The 25,993-nt window shown below is 38.3% G+C and overlaps 1 protein-coding gene across 5 annotated transcripts in view; it reads right to left on the reverse strand.

Annotated features, from left to right (window-relative positions):
- SWT1 (SWT1 RNA endoribonuclease homolog) overlaps positions 1–25,993 on the reverse strand; it is a 41,764-nt gene that overhangs the window by 5,248 nt on the left and 10,523 nt on the right. For 4 of the 5 annotated variants that reach the window (XM_075096771.1, XM_075096769.1, XM_075096768.1 and 1 more), the window contains 10 exons: positions 24,956–25,144; positions 24,266–24,359; positions 21,570–21,706; positions 20,583–20,734; positions 19,169–19,307; positions 17,947–18,092; positions 16,362–16,570; positions 14,575–14,703; positions 4,782–4,848; positions 3,804–3,868 (listed from right to left, as the gene is read on the reverse strand). In XM_075096771.1, the coding sequence (XP_074952872.1) occupies positions 3,804–3,868; positions 4,782–4,848; positions 14,575–14,703; positions 16,362–16,570; positions 17,947–18,092; positions 19,169–19,307; positions 20,583–20,734; positions 21,570–21,706; positions 24,266–24,359; positions 24,956–25,144 (1,327 nt within the window). The remainder of the gene's footprint in view (positions 1–3,803; positions 3,869–4,781; positions 4,849–14,574; positions 14,704–16,361; positions 16,571–17,946; positions 18,093–19,168; positions 19,308–20,582; positions 20,735–21,569; positions 21,707–24,265; positions 24,360–24,955; positions 25,145–25,993) is intronic. The other variant, XM_075096770.1, reaches the window with a different exon arrangement.

Raw genomic sequence — 25,993 nt, forward strand, 5'->3', positions numbered from 1 at the left:
GTGCAATAGATTAATTCAAATGTAGGTACTACACCAAGTAGAAATAACAATAAACAGGTCAAGAGAGCTTGTTTCTGCACCCTCAAAAACACAAAAGTGATATGGGATTGCAGATAACTTCCAGTGAAACATGTGACACCGGTGTGGGAGACCCAGCTGTGCCACGCTGGCAGAAAGGGATGTCTGGGGCACTGAAAAGGACCGTCAAGAAACAGGAAAAGGGAGGAGGTTTGCAAATGATGCAGTTAACACTCCCTGAGGATACCCGCCAGGCAGTCCTTCGCTCGGTCACCACAGACTGTGCCTCGGGACAATACACTAAACCGTTGCTCTGACCAGACCACACGTGAAATCCCGCCCTGCGGTCGGTAGGACGAGGGGAGGCACAGGGTGCTCTCCCTGCTGAGCTGGGGAACATCTGGCCGGATGGACCGAGCACGCTGGTATCACCGTGTCAGTGCCCAATCCAGACCCAAGGCAAAAGCGTCTTCCCAACCCCTGCCTAACGCAGCCACCTCCACCTCCTTTGGCAGTTTACTGGAAGGTAGATGCAAGCAGGTGAAAGAGCAAGAGCAGCAGCGTGAACATAATGCACAGCTTTCAGGTGTGCTACTTAAGATGCCCAGGCCTCCAAACAATGTATTTTCTTAGTTTAGACAAGATCATAGGCTTGCACAACAAAGCCTGAATAATTCTTTCTACCGCTTACCCTTTCCATCCGATTGTTGTTTAGTAAGTGATACAAATGGTTCACCACTCAACAGTGAAAACTCAAAAGTCTTAGAAAGCATTAAATGAGTAACTTTAAGTCTCCACATGAGCTCCTTACCACAAAAAATGCAGTGATGTCTCTGAAACTCTTCTTGCAATCCAGCCACCCCACTGCCCTCCAGAACACTTGAGTGAGAAGGGAGGGAGGGAGGAAGAAGCAATGGCTTTACCTGAATCTCCCTTAATCTACTTAATAATTCTGCTGAAGCAGCTCAGGATTGTGACATGTTCCCATTATTCAGAAGGGAAAATCCTCATTCCAATTAAGTAAGATTCACCAGGCTAGGATTTTTGTAAGCCCGCTTATCATGTCTGAAGACTCTGTACCAAGGAAGAAATTCGTGGCCAGGCCTGCCCTTTGCTACCTTTGTATAATCCCCTCTCCCGCCTCACAGGCCACCGCCTCGCCCCTAGCAGTGATGTTAGCTGTGACAGATCTGACCTGGTACAGCGCACGGGTTTTGTCTTGTTACAGGGCTTGGCTCTCACCACATCTCAGCTCTACCAACGTAAGGACAGGGGACGTGCAGAAGCAATGGGGCAGGGGGGTGTAACCCCACCAGGAAAGGTCAACGCTGCTCAGACCTAGGAGGGGAAAACTGGAATCTGCCAGGCAACTAGCAGGCAAGTTCAGAAAATAGTATTAATTTAAAAAAATCACATTATGAGTTTCTGATGGAAAAAAGCCTTATTTTGTGAATTTGTTGAAGATGTAAAAAATTTTACAGTGAATCTCTGGGGCAGGGCCAGTCTTTTTGTTCTACTTAAATCCTAAAGATCTGGAGCCTAGTCCTTGGACAGCACTTCCTAAATGCTACTGATACCAAAGCCTGTGTTACCACTTAGGGACATGAAAGCAGGGAGAATCATGCACAGAGCTTTGGCTATTTAGCTCTAAGTAGTCCTTGTCCTTCTCCAGATAAGGAGAAACCCTTTGGATCAAAATTTCAAGAGCATCTTTGGTGTATCCTGAAAAAGGAAGAGTCAGGGTGCAAATATTCCAGACAGGAATTTCTCTCCCAAAGAATTCAGAGGCAAATCCCAAAGAATTCTGAAGTAAAAATGTTTGCTCATAATTGAAGTAAGGGGAAACACTTTATTTGGCGTATTTCTGCCAAAGCACAAGTGATTCAGCCTGCATTAAAGCAGTGTCCTTTCCTGTGCCTTTCCTCTCAGAACATCTCTTTTTAATTGAGTGCTTTTAAAACCTCACTTAGCAGCTCTGCTTTATTGGGTGGAGTCATATTTTGTTTCACTTCTGTAACAAAGAGTTCCAGTGCTGTAGTAACTGAGAATAACAATTAGACCTAAGTAGTAGTTTGAAAATCCATTGATTGAATTTAGAGCAACAGGTTTCTTTGCTTTATATGTTTTCAAAGGAGATAACTTATACATAACAGAAGTGTCACCCTCACCCGGTACTGCTAACCCAGAAAATGAAAGTTCTGGCAAGAATGGTTTTTTGGTCATGAAATCCACTGCAGCACACAAAATTCACAACAGTGGTCCAAGTTTTGGGGCTTTCTGATAAAGTACAGACCTAGCGACACCTTTCAAACATCAAGAAACTGCCGTTCCCTTGCGCCCTTAGCACAACACAGGAGGCTGTACATAAGCTGGAGGTTTTCTACAGACAATGACCCACAGATGTTTGAAAACACAAGAGCTACAGAAGTGCTGGTCACCAACTCAAGCCAATTATGCTTCCAAACTACCTTTCTCTACTGATACGTAGATTGAATCTCTCCCTCCCTGCATAACTTTTCTCCCCAACCTAGTGACCTGGGCAAATTCACAGAATATTTAGGAAATCAGCATCAATCCAGGCAAAGGAAGAGATCTTTAGAATAATTTTCCTACTCAGATTAAAATAATCTGGAAGTCTTTTACACAGCTGATGAAACCACACTTTATAACCTGGCAAGTTACAGCTAATTCATATCCATATAACAGGAATATCAAAGAACATATTTACCTGTCTTTAACTACTTAATATTTATTAAAAATAATTATGGCATTTTAAAAACCTCACAGAACCCAGATTTACAAGCCCTCAATTACACAGATTCAGAAAGAAACCTTTTATGAGCCAGAAAATTTACAGTGAAGAACTGTAAGGCTCACATGACACTCATTTTTAGATTAATGTTTTCAGGGCCTTTAACTCAGCTGTACGACAGAACATTTATTTGCCTATTACCAAACTGTAAAAAAGCCTCCTAAAATGGAAACAGCACTTGGAATCTTGCATTTGTTTCTTGCTTTTTTACTAACTGTATTTACAAATGGCTTAGTAACGTACAATGGCTTAATTTATGGCCTTAATAACAATGGCCACAATGTAGCACAGCAGCTGCCGATGAGCCCAGTTTTCATGGTACAGTTCAATCTCATGAATCGCCTTGAGAATCGCAGGGTTTTTCCCTCCGCTGATTTAAGCCAAGTTCTCATAAAAATGAATTCTCTTACACGAAATACCTCTCCCAAACAGAATTTCAGTTATAATCAAATTCAGTTGAACACAGCCTCATGTTCTGACCTGCTTTCCAATGAACGCTGACCTATCCTGGCTCTGCCTGCCACTAAGCCATGAATGTAAAACTGGTGGAAGAAAGAAGGACCAATGTCTCACCTCAAACAGCTGAAAATCACTATGTAGTTGCTAATGGCTCATCTCTAATTCAACTTCTGTCTTCTCCTACTATGTTGTAATAGTAGGTCATTAAAAAAAGAAGCGGGAGGGGAAGAAAACATCTCCACTCACTTTTGAACTCACATTCAAAAATCATGTAGATGTGGTACTTCAGGGCATGGTTTAGGAGGCGCATGGGGGTGTTGGGTTGACGGTTGGACTTGATGATCCTAGAGGTCTTTTCCAACCTTAATGATTCTGTGATTCATCTTCCCTGTGCCAGTTCTTCAATGGTTATTTTTTATTTATCAAATTATTTCCCTTATGGTACTTTGGTTAACACAGTAGATACTAAAATTCTGCCTCAAAACCCATCTGATGTGGTCAGTAATTGCCTTACCGATATATCTCGTGTGAAACACACTCATAAAGCTCCTCAGCAGTGAATTTTATACTGTTATTTATCTAAAACAAAGAACAAAGAATTAACACAGTAATTTACCAAGCATCACATATTGATTAAAATTATACAGCCGGGAAAACAGATATGGCTAATGTATTACCTAACAGGCTCTCAAGTTGAGACAGTACATAAAAACATCACACTATGTATTATATAATCATATGTTACAAATTTACAGTCATGACTGTATATAATGGGAGTGATAGCTATCACTCCAGCTCCCTTTTCTAGCAATTTCTGCACAAATCTAAGAGACCTTAAATAATTTTACCTCCCCTTTTAATCTACCCTATAGTTCTATAGCAAACTAAATAAGTTCCAACTCACCTTAATTCCATAAATAGTCACCCTGTAAGTACAGGCCCCAAAACCCAAATATATATTTCTGTACAGGAGAGGACTGCAACTCTGAAATACGTAATATACTAAAAATACCTCTTATCCTACAGCAAATATTCATTTCAATTTCTCTTCTTAAAAATCTTTCAGCACAAATGAGTTAAAACTTCATGGCTAACTTGTAATTTCAATGTATCTTTTTTTCTCTCTGAACTGCAGCCAGCATTTACCACAGAACCACCTAGCGCCATGTACTCTTCTTAAAATTACTAGGTCAAGGATGTGTTGATGACTTCAGCTTCAAGAGTTTTTGCTCTCTACAGCGAGACATTCACAACAAACGAGCGCTCAGGAAGGCACACAAGCAACTCAAATACCGGTAGAGATTTTAATAACTTTTGGTAGGTGCCAACTAAAAGTGTATTTTTATGTCCAATGCCTGATAAATACGAGCAAATCTTCAAAATTCTAGCTTAGTGGAAGCACAATGATGAGACAGCTAACCTCATAACTACTTTAAATGAAAAAACTCTGTCAGACAGCACTTCTGTTAAGACATTAAAGAAAACTTCATACCTCGTTGCTTATGAGGAAGTTATAGAGGGTCCAGATATCTTGGAAACTACTGGTTGGCATCAAAACTCTGAGAAAGAAAAGTTTGGGGATTTTGTTAAGCAAGTATAAAAGGACTCTATGGAAGATTTAAAAAAAAAAGTCAGAAGCGCTTCATGAAAAAAGTCTAACTACTGTCTTTAAACAAAAAGAAAATTTTGATCTTTGAAGAATTTTCCCTTCCCCCATCCCTTTCCACTCCCCTAAAAGAATTAAATGAGCTTTTTATTTCTGTAAGGACTTTCTGTGAAGGTTTTTTTCTAATTAAAAATTCAACCAATGTTTTTATGAGCAATTTCTCTATATAGACAGGAAAAGAACCAGCAATAATTAAAAGCCTTTTGTTTCACATAAGCCAAGCCTGCTGTATGAATGCAGAGCAACAGAAGAGTGACATGCAATACAAAACTTTCCCACACTAGCTCAAGCTTTAGCTCATTCCCTCCAGTATTCTAACGTACAGCTCAAATGCTACAATTTACATACCACTTTTGCTACTTCTACTAACAACCAATTCCCAGCCAATACTGCGAAATGAAAACAGGGTTTGACAGCTGAAGAGAGGTGTCTTTATGAAGAACCTAGTGTCACATGAAAAACTGGGATTGTATTCAGCCACGACTGCACAGCACATGACACTCTGCATCATTTCAGCCTTTTCCAAAGCCTTAGTCCTTGTTCACCACGTCACAACCAGAGCTACCACCCGCAGAAGAAAGCATCAACTTTGGTCTCTCTGGAAGGTGTTGGGAAGGTCTGAGAGATGTTACACCCTTTTCCACAAGGCTCCTAAAATGATCCAGTAAGGAAGCCATTCTCTCAAAAATTAATTCTCCTAATCTATTTAAGCGTATCTAATGCAGTTATACCTCAGTGTAACTTCATTTGCATTCACTAGGAAAAAACGGAACCCTCTCACACATACCCAAATGCACGTTAAAATCTATGTTACATGCCATATAACACTTTACATACACTATGAAATACTGATAAAAGTCTGCCTTATGTCAAGTTTCAAGTATGTAAATAATGATTACGAAAATGACTGGAGTTGGAAAATAAAATAATGAAAAAATATCTTCTTTTTGAGAGCTCGATTTACTTTCCCATGGGAAAATGCCCAAATTCTCCCCTCCCTCCCATTGCAAGCTGTAAGCTTTTATAAATGAATTAATTAGGAATGGAAAAAACCCAGAAAACTAACAGAAGTAGTCCAAAACCCCAGTTAAAAAAGACACTATATTTTAAACAGGCTGGAAGACTGACATGCCACAGGATTTATCATAACTAGCAAGTCCACTACTTACTTTCATCATGATTTTACATAGGAATTCTCACTGTTACAAAAATTATTCACACATTCTTTCCCCCTTCGTAAGAAGATGCACCAAGAATTTTTTCCTTAAACTAAAACACTCAACTAAAAGCCAGCAAGAGAACCAACTGGCTAGTTTTCCTAAAAATACCTCGAAGCCTTCAACTGCTACCTCAGTGAGAAAGCAATTGGCTTTGACAGTGTAAAACCCCGGCAGCGACAATTTGGCAAACATCCTTGGAAACGCTGGGAATCTTGGCAGCTCAGACAGTGCTGCAGCTAAGATTCCCACCAACCAGCTCCGTGCTGCCATCAGCCAGCAACCCTGCCTGCGTGGGACGATGCATCAGCTTCAGCTATCACATCAGTCATCTGCAATATAAATAAATGGGTATACCCAAGCCTGGGAAAGCGTGATTTCTATTGCTGCTGATTTTTGTACTGTTCTGCCTTCTGTTTAATGCAAAAAGGAGGAAAGCTTGCATGTTTGTTTTCACAAAACAGAATGCAAAACCATACAACACACAATACATAAGATGATAGTAGTAACTTCACCTGAAGGCCATTACATATTGCCACACAATATGTTGGGGCAAAATACGCTCGTCAATTTTCTATTTTTCCTGCTGTGCCAAGGACCCATATGGAAGGGCGTAGGATAAGTAACACTGCTGCCACAGCTGAGCTGCAGGTGGAAAACACAGCCAGGTAAGTTTTCTGTAGGAAGGATGGAGGGTGGGGGGGGAAGGGCAGAGAAAGACCTGTATTAATTAGGGGCTCCTGGATTCTGTGGGAGAAAAATGTATGTATGAGCTATGAAAAGGTGAAGGAAGAGACTGAAAACAGAGTGGAAGGCAGGATTAAATGGTGCTGCTTTTCCCTCTGACTATACGGCACCTCTGCACAGCTATTTCTCTTTGTCTGACTTCGAACTTCCCAGGGAAGAGAAGCATCTAGAAACTAAGTGTAGCCTTGCTAAGAATGATGGAGTAAAACTTCAAGAAAACCAGTTTGAAAGTCATTTTCAAAGCAATATTAGACTGTAATGCCAAGATCATTTTTAGACCCCTGGTTTTGCAGATCTTTAATTGTACTGTGAGTGAGTATGAAAGCAGCCAACATTTCTTTTCCCTTCACAAACATAACACCATGAAATCACCAGCATCACCTACGCTGTATTTCATCTTTTCTCACTGATGGGAGCACTTTTCAACCATTACGAGATAATGTGAGCCTTGACGCTAGTTGGGATACTGCAGTTATTCCACTGATGTTTCCCAGACTAAGTACTCAGGCACTCGCCACTCTTCATATTAATTTCTTGTCAGGACATCAAATTGGAAAATATACTTATTTTTGTACTGGTGACAAAAGCTTACTAGCCAACGGTACTGGTTTAGCTCACTCTAAGTTACCAGACCCCAGGTGGATGTACAAACCGGCTCTGCTTCCTGTTCTTTGGAAAAATAAAACAAAAACAAATTAAAATGTCTAAATAAGCAAAGCATACAAGTAACTTAATGTTAAATCCTGTCATTTATTTTATGGCGTTTGCTTGGACTACGACAACAATTGCTTCTGGGTTTATAACATGAAATCAGAAGTCTGACATTTGGCTCAATGCTTTACAATATCTTCAGATAAAAGATAGTTGCTGTTTAAAAGATATTTGTTTTCAAGGAAGAACCATTGCTACACACAGAGCGCTGAAAAGAAGCTGGTGAAAGAAGAGCTTGCACAGTAACTTCCCCCACAAATTCTTAACAGGTCAGCATTCATAAAACATGCTTATTGCTGTTTTCAACTAGATGGGAACTAGAATACTAGCTCCCGTCTTAGAATATACTTTTCTGTAGAAAACTGTAACACATTCCTGTCTGCAGGGCGACAATTTCACACCACTGCTGCTGCCTACTGGTTTTAATCAGTTTACGTTCATTTCAGCTCCTGTAGCCACCATTCTGTGTTACAGAAAACAGACATTTTTAAGAGAATATGTATGCTGGGAAATCTGGACGTGTTTGTATGCACGTCGGCTCTGCACCTACTAGATCATTAGATCGAGTCGATCTTGTTTTCAAAGTTTCTCAGTGAAAAAGTCTGCCTCAGCTATAGAACTATATCTAGAGAACACCTTCTTAATACATGAAGCAAACAGGCTCTTATGTAAAACTCTTCTAACAAGCAATCCAAATCTCAGTACTGTGATCACTGCCATATTAAACCACTGCTTTTTCTTCTCTCTCGACATCAAATGTATTTCAAAAGCAGAGGGTGGAAAGCCACTGTGCAGCACTTTGCCTTTACTACCAGCACAGTCACACAAAACCAAGCGACAAATGGGCCCACATTATGTACTTCAGTTTTTAATTAATCCAAACCTCATGCTCGAGCAGGTGTTGGCAAGGATGCTGGGTGACACGAGAGTTGGATTGCCACTAAAATGGAGTTTGTTGATCAAGCTGAAAACTATAGTCTGGTTCTGTGCAGTTTTTTGAAAATCTTTAGTACATGAGGTAGAGAACAGCACATCATAGGAAGATACAAGAAGTGGCTGTGGGTAACAGCTATAAAACAGAGGCAGAAGAAAAAAAGGAGAGAGTCAGACTTAATGCTTTCTATCTCAAAAGCAACAGGGCTTCCCAAACCACTCAGAACGTTTCTTTACGTACTGTCCTGTCACTCATCTGATGCCAAGTGCATAAGATACAACAATAAAAAATGGAAATGGATGGGAAATAGCTCAGGATGTGGTTCCTCACTTGTGCATAGAGAAGACCTGGAAAGAAGCAAAGCCTATCTGGAAAGGATCAGAAAATTAACTTATCAAACAGAAGGGAAAAAACCAACCACCCACAAAACAATCTGGCAGTGAAAGCAGGTCAGTCTGCCAGCTGCTCAAACATGCTAAAATTCTGGGCAATGACAAGTAAAGAATATGCATTAAAGTCATATGAGACTACGTGGTAATCACTTTCAACTCTGCCCAAACCTCCGTATCTCGGTATTTGCTGCCCTGAGGCATTCCTCTTCAACAGTTCTACGTAATTGCCTGTGGCCTAAGACTGATATGACTGTCATAAAGCATTAACCAATTCAACAAATCCATGTGGTTAATCAAAAAGGCATATGACTTAATTGCATAAAAGTCAACTTAACCCATCAAAAGCCCTGTTTAACCTCACTGTCAGAAGATCAGGGAAGCAAAAAGAGACGAGAAATGGAAAAACAAAACTTCTATGCAGCTTATGAACAATTCCTCATTACACCACACTGCAATAAGGGACTCAAACTGGTGTTACAATCATCAACACATGCCAGAGTTTTGTTCAACATCAACCTATTGGGCAATTAAGGGTATTTTCCCCCAAAATAAAGTCAAGCTCATGCTTTCTTCTACTGTGGAGGTTCTTCAGATGTCAGATCCTAGGGCCACTTTGTCTAGAAGCCTGTTCCCTAGCTTTACAAGGTCAGAAAGGAACGTGGCTTTTACAACACCAATTCATTTATTTATACTTTTCTGCCTTTTAGACTGGCTTAAAGGCAACAAGGCTTAAGCAGCTGCCAGAGGATCACCTCTGCCCTGTACCTTACTAAGCACTAATTTCAGCTATATTTGACAGAGGCAGAGGTCTTGAAACTTTTTAATTTCTTACAGCTCTCATTAAAATAGGCAAAATGGTAAAGGAGAACTTGGACCCTGGCAGCAGAGAAGGCTCTAGGTTAAGTTCAAATATAATAGGAGATGGCAAAGAATCCATGTAGGAAAGGAAACACTATGATTAGGAGGAAACCTTTTGTCCGATACTGTACATTTTTACCTACATCAGACATGGTAATTGCACTAAAGGATACAATACTACAGAAAAATTAGTTTCAGGAGTGTTATTACTGATATAAAGTGGTTTTTTTATTTAGTAACCAAGGGGATGATTCTGTGTTACTGCTGACCCCTGGGGTGGGATGTTTCTACATAAAATACCTCTCTGCAAGATGCCTTACGGCTCATCCAGCCATAATCCTGCTCTCAGATGGGCCAATCTGACTACGCATGGTCAAAATGCTCCATAGAGTTCATCCCAAAACATTTGATTCTGTGATCAGTTCTGATACAGTAACACTTTGCTCCACTACTGAGGTGGTGTTAATATTTTTAATATACAATATATATGAATCCTCATCTAAATCAGTGCTTTCCAAACAAAGAAAGTCACTGGGAATTTGTGAGAAACTCTGTTTAGATAATAGATTAGAAAAGCAGAATATAGGTTACTTACTGCAGTAGGTAACAGATAAATATTTTTACAGCTGACACTATTAGTATAAATATGTATGAATATTGTATCTAAGAGCATATGGTGTAAATTGTGAGTGATTTTAAAGTTGGCAGGTGAAAAAAACAAGTATTTCTTAGCGAACAGATAAAAAAAATCAAACTAGAAACTACTTTACCAATTCACCGAAGATTAGACTTACTTTTTCTTTTCTGTTAACAAGGATTTCTTATCTAAAAGTAACTTGGGCAGGAAACATGAAGATGTAAAATTCCCTAGGGGTGCATATAAACCTTTGAATCAGAAGTTTATTCAGCCAAGGGAAAACATTGGCTAATGCAAACCCCTACAGATACACTTAAAACGCGGCTGCTGCCTTAGAAAGGGTAAGAAAGCTGTCTGTATCTAGTATTCCAATCAGTACATCAACGGGAAGATTTAACAGCAACAAGACACAAAATATGTTTCAGATGACCGATCATGAAAGCCTACAAGTACTTCCAATCTTCTGCTGGTATTGGTGCACACATTAATTTCAACAGGTTAAAAGAGAAACACATCCTGCCCGCAGGAAGTGGAGAGAAGTTATGATGTAACTTAGGTATAGAGTCAAATATATCTCAAGAATACGTCCCCCCCAGCAGCGATACCTTGCAAGGCATTCTACACTTGTTAGAACAAGATCTGTAAGAGGTAATTATCTGTGATAAGTACTTAAACCTCTCTTCTCTCCAAAGATGAAGGGCCCAAACATCTTCCAGCAGATTCAGTGGAAGAATTTCTACCAGTGATGAAAGATTTGGCACTAACTTGAAAACCCAAAGTTGCAGAAATACTTCTGTCACCTCAAAGAGCTACTTGAAAACCAATTGTTTTAAGGATTTTTTAAGATAATTGATTTATTTAAAAGATTTCATTTAAGAGGCCTTAAATTAGGTCCCCTAGTTAACTGGTTCCAAATAATACCCAATGCAAATAATACACAACACAAACACAAGTGTAAACCACCACCGAAAAGAGTCAGAAATATTATTAAACCCAAAATTATTTAAGAATATGTCATGGTTTTACAATTTGACTTGAAGTATGAATTTCAGGGGTTTAATAATCTTTGTTCATTGCTAGTCAAGGTAACATACACCAATACATATATAACAGCCTCTGCTGTCAAAAGTGGAAAATAGGTATTTCATGATCACTTTTTAAGTGCATAAATCTCAAGAACATGCTGATACAACAATGGCTGCAAGGTTCAGCTATATTTGATGAGACTACTAACTCATACTTGTTTAAATACATTCCTGTTGCCAAAAGAAGTAGGTAGGTTATGAACAGTTGCTAACCATACCAGTTACTGTCTTCATTTTAGAGCTGAAGTACTGTAGAACATTGATGGTACGCAGTAGTTTGCAGTATAAATGCCATTCTGCTACCAATGTTGTTAAGAGGAAGAAGTAAAGATAAAATTAAAAATCTGTATGGTATGGCAAAAGTTACAAAAATAGCGTCTGATGCAAAAAGCTGCTAGTAAGACCTCTTCCATGAAACAGCTCTTTCCCTCACCCCACCTCACCCCATTTTAATATCTCTATTTGCCATAAACACATTCCGGTAATCAAACCTACAGAACTGTAGAAGTGCCACTAGCATAGTGTTTTCTTTATGAGAAAGGGTATCACTACCCACATTTACCTCAAGAAGTGTGATCGTGTGTTTCTGATTGTTTTTAACTATCTGAAAATCCTGACTTTTAATGCAGTTGAACTTTCAATATAACTTATTTGTAAAAATTCCAAACTTCCACAAGACAGTTTCTCTCTTCTTTGTTCTGGACAGCAAGGAATAGAAGGTAACACAGAAAACACTTGTATTTTACCACTAAAAGCTGTATTACCTCCAAATATTCAAGCTAGAACTTTTTCACTACTTTTTCTCCAGATGTCTCCTTTTCTGCAATCACACCACTAGATTAACTATAAGTGACTGACAGGAATTTTTTCAAAAATCAAGAAAAATAAATATATTTTAAGTTCAGTTTTAGAAAGGCTGAGCAACTGAGGAAAAATAAGCCTCCCTCTCACTTTTGAAAACTTCGGACTTTCTGTTTTAATACTCTGTAATATATATAAACCTACAATGTTTCATAAATATGGCTTCTGACTGTTTGACTCAGATTCACAAGTCTCAAACTAACTTAAATACCTATATTCAAGACTAAAACAGAAAATTAGATGTTAGTCCTCTGAATTTCTTGGTCCACGATGCCCCCTACTGCAAATCTCCAGAACAAACTCACACCAGGCATTTCTAAATGCAACCTTGCAAGAAAAATTACTCCACTCTGAGAATCATTCTAGATGCATAAATATGTATTTTGGTTTAGTGGTAGAAAAGAAAATTTTAGAAAGTTTGACAGGGATTTTTAAATCCATTTCATTAAATGTTATTAAGTGTCATGGTAATCACATGGAACAGAAAATAGCCTCTCCATCTCAAAGTCAAGTGACAGAATCCTGTTTATCTTTGCTCCAGGTATTCTAATGGCTCTAATCAAGAAAGTACATCTTTTGTAGATTAGATTTCTCCACTATAACATTAGAACTTTATATTTTTACAGAGCTCTCCCATAATGGGAAATAGGGGAGATAAGTAGCTTTCACTAAAAGAAATTAAAAAAATGTTTTTTTGTTATAGCCACATGAAGTTTTAATGAAACACCTCAGTAACACAGAAATAACAACCCTGAAGCACCACATACCCATTAAATCTTGCCAACCACATATATAAACCAATACCACAAGATTTCTTGCAAGAACTTTAGGACTGGAATGAAAAGAACCAAGTTTAGCGATAACCTGCTCTATTAAGCTACTTCCTTTAGAGAAAAAACTGACTACTAAAACCCCTACTAAAATCAATTTTCAGTTGGGAGTACTAAACCAAATAATCAGCAGTGAAAATGAATCAATTACCACCAAGCTATTCTAGCTAACATTTCTACCCATATTTTTGTTTCTACCTTCATAATATTTAGACCATTTATCTTTGAAAGACAACAGATCTTTGAATGGATTTGTCCCACTATCAGTGTGCTGTACAGAAGAAAATCAGCCTATAACAGGCTGTAATACTACGGATGCAGGGATGGATCTTTTATGCTCGTGTGAATACACTATTTCACCCTGAAGCTTGTTTGGGACTTACAGAATATCTATTTTATTGAAACATTTTAATTAAAGAAATATTCTTGTTGCTTTTTTTTCCATTCTGGTCAAAAGAACTTATTTGGGAGCAGTAACAAGTGAAGCAAATGTTTGCATATTCCTATCATAATTTTTATTGGGAAAAAAAAAAACAAAACCAAAAACCAAAGAAACACTCTAGCAGTTATGGGTGAAAACTATCTCAGGTTCCAAATGACAGAGCTCCAGATCCCCGGCTTCAGACTTTTGAAGGGCCTTGGCAGGTCAGACCTCACACTTCACAGCTGGGATAACCATGTGTCCATACCTGGCAGGACTGCTGTGATAGCTATAGCATAATGACCGTGATCCTTCAAAGATTGTGATGAGCACCGCTAAGTACCGCTAATGCAAGTTTAAAAGCTCACTACTATGGCAGAATAATAGAAAGAACACTTCTTGAAAAAAAGTTATATGCTTATTAGATAATCTCTAATAAGCTGTAACAGCCTACAATAGAAGTGTAATGCCTCAACATTTACTTAAAAGGCAGATTGTTAATGTAGAGGGCAAGCCCAATCATTTGGATGCATCTATTTCACAGTTTTCTAACCTATTTGCATTGCTACTATGCAAAAAAAAAAAGTATGCGAAGTGGTGGTGTTTTCCCAAATCAAATAGCTCCAGCCGCTCAGATTCATGGCCTGTAACTCTTCAGGATGCTCATGGCAGTTACGGGAACTTTAGCCACAATTACAAACCAGTTCCTACAAACACTCTTTAAAGTCAATGGGAAACTGAGGAACTCCACAAGTGTAACAGTGACAATGTAAAGCATTCTTCTGTAGCTTGATACCAAGAATTTTACTGAAAATCATGTAACTAAGGTCACAAACTGTAGTCTGGCATCAAAAGATTTTGGTGACTTTTATGACTGTAAGTGGCTGTTACTATCACTAGCTTTTATGACTGGCTTAAATACTTACCTACTAATTCCTTCACGGATATCATTCACAGCTGCCAACAGTTTCTGCAGACCTAAAAAAGCTTCTTCAAATGAAGACTTTGCAGTGAAAGTTACTGCATTGGGGCCCAACTTGTGGAAAATTTCAATACTAATTTTAAAAAGAAAGAAAGAAAAGACATTGAAAAGCAGTTAATAAAAATCCTCAACGTTCAAAGAAACCCAGTATCTATTGCATGCATTGTACTTTGACTATTAAAAACCAAGGTCAAGTGTAAATCTATGCTAAAACCATGTTATCTATAATAGCCTTAGAATAAATAGTAGAAAGATCATGCCCTAGAATTGTACTTCTCTTTAAAATTTCCTTTGGCGACTGTATTGTGTAACTGTTTTACCTTTGACTTAACTAGATTTATCATTAAACTTTGAGAATGAAACAGTCTCTACATGTATGACCTGAGTACACCCGAGTCAGACTCTCTTAGAAGAGAACTGTTAGGTTAAAGAAGCGAAGTAAAGTGCTTTCCATCCATTTTCCAAGCAGCTTCATCCTCCAGATTTATTGGAATGGGCTTGACACCTTCCCTGCAATGGTCACGTTGGGAGGATGAGCTGTAGCACACTCATGAGGAACTATCCCCACAGGTGCAATGTTAGTGTTTTCTTGACATCAGCAAGAGCGTGAATTGACCTTTGGTTCTAAACTTCTATCCTCTTTTCACAGCATGACCCTTAACAGGTGGTGAGAGCCAACAGTTCAGTTGCATTTTCATTATAAACTCGTATGCCTGAAAGAGTTTTTCCCTGATGTCTATACAAAACTTTCAAATTCACAATGACTATCCCAGAAAGAGGACTGTTAAGTGAGAGACTGTTCTCTGGCCCAGATCCTCAGCTGACCTGAACAGCACACCAAGCCACCTCCAGTTCAGATTAATTTGCACTGGTGTGCCCAGAGGACTTACACTGGTGCATAGCTCCATAGTACACTCAAATGCTAGTGTGGAAATGGCATTGGTAGAGTTATTATCACTGTTTATTCAGGCGAATCCTTACCAGACCACCAAAATTGGAGTTCCTTTGTGCTTGACATAACTCAGTGTCCCTCCTTTGAAAAGATTTCAGATTAAGACTAAATAAAGAAAGCACAGTATCTATTCAGATTTTGTGATAGCATCCAAAAGCATGGCATCTCAGTGATTTTTAAGGAGATTTGTCAGAAATAACCAAAATACCAGCAATGGTAAAATATCTAGATGGAAGAGGGTTTAGTTTCATGCAGTTTTGAGTGTAGATGAGAAAGGAAATTCATCACTAGATTCTGCATTTGGATTTTATAGAGTGAAGGATTTTGCTTAACAAGAAAACTTATTTCAAACTGACTAAAGTTTAAAAAAAAAAAGTAAATTATTTCACATAAGGTAGTATACCTCCACAGGATTTGGAAAAAATAGCCACAAGAAAACTTAGAGCTTGACTGCCTCTTTTTTTTTGTGGATAAAGATAAGATTTCCATGGAAGTCTCGTATCTGTGGCTCTTGAAGGTTTTCAACACCATTCTCTAAGGTGACTTATTTCAGCCACTGTCCAGAAAAAGAGCAGCAGACTAGGGAGACCACTGACTGAATCCACATAATCTGTATGCTCCTAACTTCTTTGACAAGTTGTGTAATATTTTTTGTCAGTTTTGATTACTTACTAATAGCTTCTCTAAAATAGAAAAGAAAAAGGCAATTTCTAATGCGTGTTTGTTTGAAAGTTATGTAAGGTTCTGCAGAAGTTCTCGATTTCTTTAGCATACTGTACCTGTACAAGTTTATTGTATTCCATACAGCTTCAAGGACTGACCAGATCTCCTGGTGCCTGTTTTCTTTAGCTACATGAAAGCTTGGATGTGACTTTTTTTCTTCACAGTTTTGAAGATTTGGTGTCATTGCTTCCATTTTTTCACATGCAGCATTTTCTGAAAGAACCATGATGTCTTCTGATAAATCCTGCTCACTGTCTGACCTCACCTTATAAAACAGTTTGGCAAACAAATAATGAGTGTATTTCATTCCTAACTTAAGAAAACTTGAACACGTCTACTTTTTTTTTTTTAAAAGCAACACTCAAAAAAGCAAGGCAGATCTCTTCTAGTGTTAGTCATCTTCATTATAGTCTCTGCATCTAAAGCATCTGTCTTTCACCAGGTCTTTCTTCTATATGTATATATTGATATTTCTACAGATAGGAAACAGAAGCAAAGGGCAGTCCTGTGCCAAAGCTTCCCAAGCGCGGTAAGCTAGTATAAACGAGAACTGCTTCTTACTCTTACTCCCTATCCTATGACTGATGGTACATTTTCCTCTGCAACAGCACAATGTATCCATCTACTCATTTGGTAAGCTGGTTCAGAAAATTTGTCCAGGTTAAACTAAAACTGATCTGGCACAACCTACTCTGTATAAGGGCAGTTCTTTGTGAAGTCAAACACCTGTCAGGACAAGGACAACAGGAGACAAGTTTTCAGACAAAGCTTGCGTCTTACGGCAGCACTGTTCACTGAACTGTGGACTGAAGTGGCTGCCTGCAATGCACTCAGAAGCTGCAGAGCTGCAGACAATCAAGACTCCCCAGATCATCCTTCCTCTCCCTGACCACCTTCTTCCCTTCCCCTTCAGCCTTTTCCAAAACCGAAAAGAACTTTTTACAGATACTCTGACCTGTATTCTTTCTCATATATAAAAATATGTCAAGCCATCCATACTCATTATTCCATTTGTTATGCCATCACATGTCGAACTAACAGTAACCACAAACCAAGACACTGACATTTCTTCTACAGCAACTAAGAGATGAGCTACAAGTAAAGACATGCTCCTCAGAAGATAAAAGATATCAGGATGCCCCCCATTAACTATCACAAAGCATATGATACAAGTGAGTCCTTTCTTCATGCGTAGCAGCACAGCTACCAAGACAATAAAAGCTGAAATAACACGCCTAGAAGTAGTAGTATTATATCAACCTCAGACGTCAAAACAATTTTAATTTTAAACTTAATCTTTAAGGCCATTTTCCATTAGCTACAAATACAATAGAAAACTAAGGCATTTTTCCCAAAAGCCACTAAATAATGTTTTTCAGTCACCCTCCCAATACCAACACATTTATATTGGGGGGGTGGGGGGGACGCAAGTCTGCCAAGCATATACATAAAGGCAGATATTTGCTACATGAAAGTTAAATTTGGGGTCTATTAATTTTGAAAACACTCTAGCAACAATACTTCCTGCAATAATTTTTTGAAATTATTGGAATAAATCAGAAATCTAAGCCAGGTTTGTAACATGACCCTGGAGAAACTTCAAGATGATGTTCGGTGAACCAATACTAAAGCTCCCCTTACCTCTGTAAGTGTTTGATATAGCTTATTCACTTCAGCGTAAGCCCGGGGAAGTACACCATTATAGTCTGACCTTGAACTGAAAGCATGGAGTAATTTTTTTGATTCCTGGAGCAAGATACCCGCTGTTGAGGAGTCAACTGTTTTACCTGATATTTAGACAGTAATATGGGAAATAGGAAAAAAAAGTATTAGATGTTAGGAGTTATCAATCTTAGGAGGCAAATTTAATACGCAAGTATCCGGATTAACTGAAGCACATAAAAAGCCTTGAAAATGGTTCAGAAGCATTAGATAAAACAGTCTCAAGACAAACGTGTGCAAGGTTAAGATTTCTCACTTCTTAATCAGGTCTTCCAAATTTATCCCAGGATCTGGCAAGAGGATCAAATAGCATATCTAAAATAATTCTGCAGAACAGCAATATCCCAAAAGAGGTATATCTGTTAATATCAAATTCTTAAAGACATCTTTAATTGAATGAAAGGGTTTGTGGGTTTTTTTGTTGCCTTTTTTTGAAATTAAACCTCCCTGCCATCACCTATCATATTAAGCAGTCTTTAGTCCTCCATAATTTATTTGGCAAATGCAGATCATTTGGCCACACATAACATGGTGGCAAAGGAGGGAGAAAGATTATTTGCTTTTTAAAAACAGTTCAGACACCTTGGTGGCCATTAATTCATTAAAGTGTTTTCCCTGGTTTTTGCAGGTACGTAGAGATGTGTGAAATAAATTCTTACATGCCCAGTAGTATTCTGCTGGCTTTTTTTTCTACTTTTAAAACAAAGACAGTAAAAGCAAATACATGGAGACTGAATGACACACACGCAAAAAGAAACATTTCAGAAATAATTTCTGTGATTTTTGCCAGTGATATTTTGACCATGTGGGACCAGAACCTGGACAGACTTGAGCTTTTTTTTTTTTTGCACATCAATTACAGTTCCATTCTGGCTTTAAGGCTACAACAAGAGAGTCAGGATTTTGTTACTCATCTGGGGAGTAAACTGTGGATCAATACAAAAGTAGGGAAGACTGTCCAAGGTATGGCTCCCTTTGGACAATCTTAAAATGGAAAAAAAAAAGCAGAAGAGGATGGAATGCATTATTACTTAAACACACAGAGTAAATGCCTTTTCAAAGTATCTACTACTGTAACTACTAAAACCAGAACAGTGAGGTTTTTTACAAGTTTACAATTAACGTTCTCAGAGATTCTTACCTGTACAAAGGTATTTATAGAGACATTCAATGGTTGAAAGTAAAGGCCTTGGCACAACGTAACCAAAAACAGCCATCCAGTGTTTTTTATAACACTTCAGCAAGTTTGCTAGTGTCCATGGTGGCTTCAGATACAGTATCTGAAAGAGAATATGTTACAAATTCAAAGACTGATTTTCATATAGACATATTCCTATACGTTTCACAACTGCTCTAGTCTTCAATAATGTTATGATTTCTGATTGCTGAAGCAGAATTTGAACAATTCCTCAGAAATAAGGCTATATTCAAATTTATCTACCAAAAAAAGTTTTGATTCAATAGCATTATGGGCTAAACAGAGATGCTCACATAGAAGTATTCAGTGTAGAATAATAATCTTTCAACATTTTTCTGACTTTTGGTTCCCCTTTTCTTGAACATTCCAAATACTCTTGAGTTATCTCTTAAAGTGATTTAATGTGTTACTTATGTACAAAAGCCAGAACAGTAAATAGGCCTTTGAATTTCTAGTATTGTTAAAAAGTGAAAACAAACACACTTTTCCTAGCTGTGACTATATACATGAAGTAACATATGCACATTGCAATTAAAAATTGAAATTTATTACTACCAAGTGAAACAAGAGTTTGAAAAGACGTTAACACAACAACTAAGTTAATCAGAAGTGCCTAAAAGCTTAACAGCTAATCAAAGCTCTATCTGTGGAACAGCAGTCATCCCACAAATTGTTTGTTTTTCAAAGCCAAAGAGGCTTATGTGCCATAAGTTTAAACTTCTAACTAACTCCTACCAGCTATAAAATAGAATCTAAATCAAAGCATGGATAATTTGAAAGTGCCTTGTACATGAGTATTTATTTTCTGTTAACAACACTTTTGAAAGAGCAAGTGTTTGGAAGTTCTCGTTAACACCCTTGTAATTCTGTATCTGCATTGTAACCAATTTAGCTGTGAACAATTTTATCCACATGGTATCTAAAAACATCTGTTCTGATGGAGAAGTGCCTGCAACAACAGTGCCTCAATGTAATATCAAACGTGATGGAATCATTTATTGAAGGGCATATTTACAATACCGTGATTTAACCATACCAGTAAAGCTGAACTAGAAATTTAATACAACTAATAAAAACAGTTCTGAAAACTCACACTGAACAGCCAGCATCTCTGTTACCCTATTATTAAAAGGCTATTAAAATACTGCACAGTCATTACTGGTCAAACAGAATAATCTTGTTATAAAATGAAATAGTAAAACTGACCACTGAACTGTTCACTGCCAGTGAACTGTTATGTTAGTGAACTAGATGACTTAGCTGTTTGGCTTAGCACAGGTACTAATATCATTAAAATACCAAGGACATTAAACCTCTTAATTCTTGAAATATCAAGCAAGATGACATAAGAAACCACCTCCATCCATAGGTTTCCAAATGCTATTTTCATTTCAGTCTCCAAAATACAAGATAAAGATTCTCCTAAGTTCTTTTCAAGGTCTGGAAGTATACTTGGGATTTGCGCAGTAAGACTAGCATCACCTCCTTCTGTTTTCTCGAATTCTGTATCTGTCAAGCGAAGGGTAAGAAAAGGCACTTATTGCAACTGTTTCTATATCTAATTTATGTTGATAGTACACAAATAACTTGTCCTCCTAAATAAAGACAGACTGCACTTTATGTTAGAAAGCAGACGGGCTACATCTAATTATGTTTCAAGTATTTCTAGTTATACCCACTTGTACTGTGGGCATTTTTAGTTATAAGCTACTAACTAAGAAGATTAATTTCCCCAGAGCATTTTTCATTTGTGATCTTACTCCACATTTCTTTCTTCCTTAAATAACTTAAGATTATAGACAGCCAGTGTGGTTATCAGCAAATATAAGACGATCACTTCGTAATACTCTAAGCTGTATTTGTATCTTTGGAAAAACGAGTAGGCAACTTAAGAGTGAAGTTCTACTGTTTGAGATGCAGGTAAAGGTATTAGCATAAATAAGGAGTGATCTTAGCATACTGAATTTTACAATTACTAAGAACAGGACCCAAACTGGCTCAACTGGAAAAACCTCTTTTCAGTCCTAAAAAGTTCAGAATACCTTTTAAATGACCATAAAGACAGCAAATTCATGCTGTGTTTTTTCTATAAAACAAAAATACTGTCATATTTGAATCTCCTAGATTCAAATATTTTGAATGACAGATGTTTTAATACAGGTCTCAAACTTTTAGAAAACCCTTTACATTTGAAAATAAAAAAATCTGCCCCAAACAAAAAGCATTCCTAATGATTCAAATATGAAAACTAAAGTTAGAGCAGAATCTATTCTCCCTCTCCTACACTGATTATTACATGTCTCAAAAACCTGCACAGGTGTAAGTGCACATTAAACAAACTTACCACATTTCGACTGCTGCAGCTCAGCACAATTCTGGTGCCTGTTTACGTTCAGATTTAGCAAAGCAGTAACCAAATCAGCTTTGCAGAATGCCTTGACCTCACTCACAATGGCTTTATTACATAAATTTTTATCATCCCTAGGAGAAGAGAATTAATTGTTGACATGAAGCTGACATTGTTACATCGTAAGTAATAAGAGCAACGTATTGACAAGATTGCCTTCGGTAAGCTTATATTGTGAGCTTTATTATATTTGAAGTTTTCTTTCTCAAGCAATTAGATACAGTTTAAAAAATTAAACCAGAAAATTAACTAAAGCAGGCATTCTGAAAAAAATTTGAAACATACTGAAAAACTTTTCAGGCTCTAGCTTTAAGAAAAAAACCAGCTATAAATACTACAGCAAGGATGCCTAGTTGCTATGATCTTAGAATTCAAACAAGGCACTGATTCAAAGACAGTAATATCTTATTCAATTGCTACAATAAATCCCCATTTTCAACCCCCTTTTACTGTTCTACTGGCCAAATCATTGTCCCAGTGCCACCCTGGAGTATGCTCTGCTCCAGCAGAACTACTATAAAGGTGCAGTACCAACAGGGATCCTAGCACTTTCTCAAGAATTTCCAGGGCTTATAACGATAACGGATAAAGGGTTTTTCAGCTGAAAAATACTTCTCTAATCACCTCCTGTTCTTCACTCAAAGAAACCTAAAACCATTAATAGCCTTACCAATACTGTGATCCTGATAGCATTTTCAGCAGCAACCCAATCCCCACATGTCACCTGACACAAACCAACTGATATGTAGGGTCTCAATCCCACTTACTGAAATGATGCAAGTTTTAGAAAAGGCCAAAGCTAGCTGTTTAAAGTATGTCAAGTAATATTAGTCCTCTAAAAACTAGCTTCATGTGATTTGTATCAAATCAATAATCAATACTTAAGAGTCAGCTGTTATCCTCACCGAACAAGAATAGAGGCAAATTTGTCTCCATCTTCTCTCCTTCTAAGAGTAACTTTTAGTGCCCATTACTCTCCCCAGACCAGAGGCAAATTTATCTCCATCTTCTGTAAGATTAACCCTTGCCAATGTTTATTACTGTCCGCAACCAGGCAGCAAGAAACAAAGTATCTAACAGAATCTCAATCATTAATAAAATTTTTTTTCAATTTTGTAACTCCAATAATATTTTTTAATGAGAAATCAGAACAAAGCTATGCTTTAACAAGTTTTTTAATCGAACATTGAATAATTCTACTTCAGACCTCAAGCACATGAAGGTGATTATGTCTACACTCTGTTTTATTATACTGTCATCAAATCGCAGAACTTCAGGTCGGAAGGGGCCTCAAGGACCATCCGGTCCAACCTTTCTTGGCAAAAGCATGGGCTAGGCAAGATGGCCCAGCACCCTGTCCAGCCAAATCTTAAAAGTGCCCAATGCTGGGGAATCCACCACTTCCTTGGGCAGATTATTCCAATGGCTGATTTTTCTCACTGTGAAAAATTGTCCTCTTCTGTCCAACTGGAATCTCCCTGGGAGTAACTTGTACTCATTATCCCTCTTCTTTTCCATGTGAGTCCTTGTAAAAAGGGAGCCTCCATCTTCTTTGTAGCCACCCTCGAAATACTGGAACATGGTGACAAGGTCTCCCCTAGGCCTTCTTTTTGCAAGGCTGAACAAACCCAATTCTCTCAGCCTTTCCTCACATGGCAGGCTTCCCAGTCCTTGGACCATCTTTGAGGCCCTTCTCTGCACCCTCTCCAGCCTGTCCACGTAATTTTTTGATATAGCAGGGACCAAAACTGAACACAGTATTCCCGGTGTGGCCTGCTAAGTGCTGAGTAGAGTGGGATAGTGACTACTTTATCTCTGCTGGGGATGCCCTTGTTGACGCAACCCGGCATCCTGGTGGCTTTCTGTGCCGCAGCAGCACTGTTCAGTCATATTGAAGTTGTTGTCCACCAGGACCCCCAGGTCCCTTTCCACAGAGCTGCTCTCCAGCCAGCTAGATCCCAGCCTGTGCTGCACTCCTGGATTATGCTTTCCCAGGCACAAGACCTTACACTTGTCTTCGTTGAATTGCATAAGGTTCGTTAGCCTATCCAGGTTATCCAGCCTGCAGGGCAGCTCGCACTTTCCAAGTGTGTACTTTCCCACTCAGTTTCATATCATCAGTGAATTTCATCAGGGTACACTCGATCCCATCGTCCAGATCACTTATGAATATACTAAACAGCACTGGGCCCCACATCAATCCCTGGGGGACCCCACCTGCGACAGGTGCCAGTTTGAAAAGGAGCTATTTACCACCACTCTCTGGGTGCAGTCTGCAAGCCTGCTCCCTGCCCACCGCACAGGCCGCTTGTCTAGACCATAACACAGCAGTTTCTCTAGGCTGTGGGAAGCCGTATCGAAAGCCTTGGAGAAATCCAAGCAGTCAATGTCCACCGCTCACCCCACATCAACTGAGCAGATTACTTTGTCATAGACAGTGATCAGGTTTGTCAAGCACCATTTGCCCCTCTACTACTTTCTCCTTCTACTCTAGCTTGTAAGAGGGTGATCGTGCCTCAAAAAGCTTATTTCAAAAGCAGCCCTTCATTTTAAGATATGATTTGAAAATGCTGTATTTGGCATGAGACTATCTTACACCTCATAAGAGACCTGAAACACACAGAGGAACTCACGTGCAGAGTATGACAACAGCTCGAGGAAAGAGGTTCTGATACTGCAGACAACATTGTAAAACACGATCGTCATTGTTCTCATTGCTCAGGCCATCTGCAAATTTAGTTAAGACAGTGCTGAGATGTTCAGAAGTAAAACATAAGAAATTAAATATAAGAAGTGAAATATAAGAAATATTTCAGTGTAGTCATGGTACTGTTTTTAAATTTAATACTCCCCAAACAAGGACAGAGAAGCATATACTAAGCACAGGCCTGACCTTTGAATTCTTAGGTACTACTCCACCCAAAACCGGTATGGTTTTGCCAGAAACCATCAAGTGAGCCACACATAAATTTGAATAGCTTAGATTTTGTGATGACAGAATCAAAAGCAAAAGCACATAGCATATCCTTAGCTCATAGGTGAAAGTAGTAACTAGATGAATTTTCACTAAGTAACCCCCCCACTTACCAACAGATGCAGCTATACGCAAGAAACGATTGATAAAACAATAGTGAACAAAGCACTAACCTGAATAAGGTATTTGCGTATTATAGCCTTGAATGTGCTCTGTAAGGTATTAGCTACTTTTAATTCACAAACTGCAGAATGAAGACTGTACTAAACTCAAAAGTTAGTGCTCAGGCTCACACTAGGTTAACTACAAGGATAAAGTACCCAAACCAAATTGGTTGCACATATATTACACATTTTTTGAGAAGCAAGCTGCATGGATTGCCCCCACAATTTTGAATCTTGGTTTTTGAGACACGTGTAGATGAACTGGACTGCAGGGATAGCTTTGTCCCGAACGTGCTGCAACATTTTCCCCTTCTTCAAGTTGTCCAGCTCTTGTAGGACGACCCAAGGAATTATTAATGCAAGTCTGCCAACCCCTGGAAGGGAAAAACACGAAACAAAACAAAAACCAAACCTAACCAAAACACAAAGACATTCTGAAAAGCCATGCAAACTGCTACTGTTTTAATTCAAACACCCTATTTATGTAAGCTCACACTTATCTTTTCGGCCAATAGTTTTCATATTCCATGTTAAGGAGTATCTAAGCATTAAAAAAATTAACAACTGAAAAAGGCCAAGTTCCCTCTTTCTAATCTAACCTCAAACTGGCACTACATCAGTCACACGTAAAAATGACAATATTAGGCAAACGAAAGGAATAAACAATATTAATCAACAGAATACTTTGACAACGGTGTGTAGTGATGCTGTAAAATACATTTGCAGCAATTAACAACCTGTCACAAACTCACTGTAAGATATTGAAGTAAGGTGACAGCTGTGGAAAGAACAGGCTGAAAATACCTGAATGATCACAACAGTCACTGTGCAAAAACAATCATCATGCAAAAGGAACAATGGTTTGGACTACTTGCCAACCAGCATTCCTAAGCAAGGAATAGGACATATGGATATTGGACCATGGTTTTATTTGTATGTAAGCATGGTTTGAACTTTAGAACTATTATATATGAAACACACGGTAAATCAGAAATTTAATGACTGTTCTGTTGGTCCACCCACAACAAATACTTCAACTGTTTTCTTTTCCATTCACATTTTAAGAATACAATTTTGAAAAAATACATTAAAATCCACCCGCTTTGTAATAAGTATTTCAGGAATCAGCAACCTTCTAAAACTTTTCCACAATGGGCCTGGTGCAGGACCAGAAATTGGGAGCTGCAATATTCTAAAAAAAGGCATCCCAGTGTACACAATGC

Source organism: Phalacrocorax aristotelis, chromosome 6 (genome assembly GCF_949628215.1).
Source record: "Phalacrocorax aristotelis chromosome 6, bGulAri2.1, whole genome shotgun sequence".
NCBI lineage: Eukaryota > Metazoa > Chordata > Aves > Suliformes > Phalacrocoracidae > Phalacrocorax > Phalacrocorax aristotelis.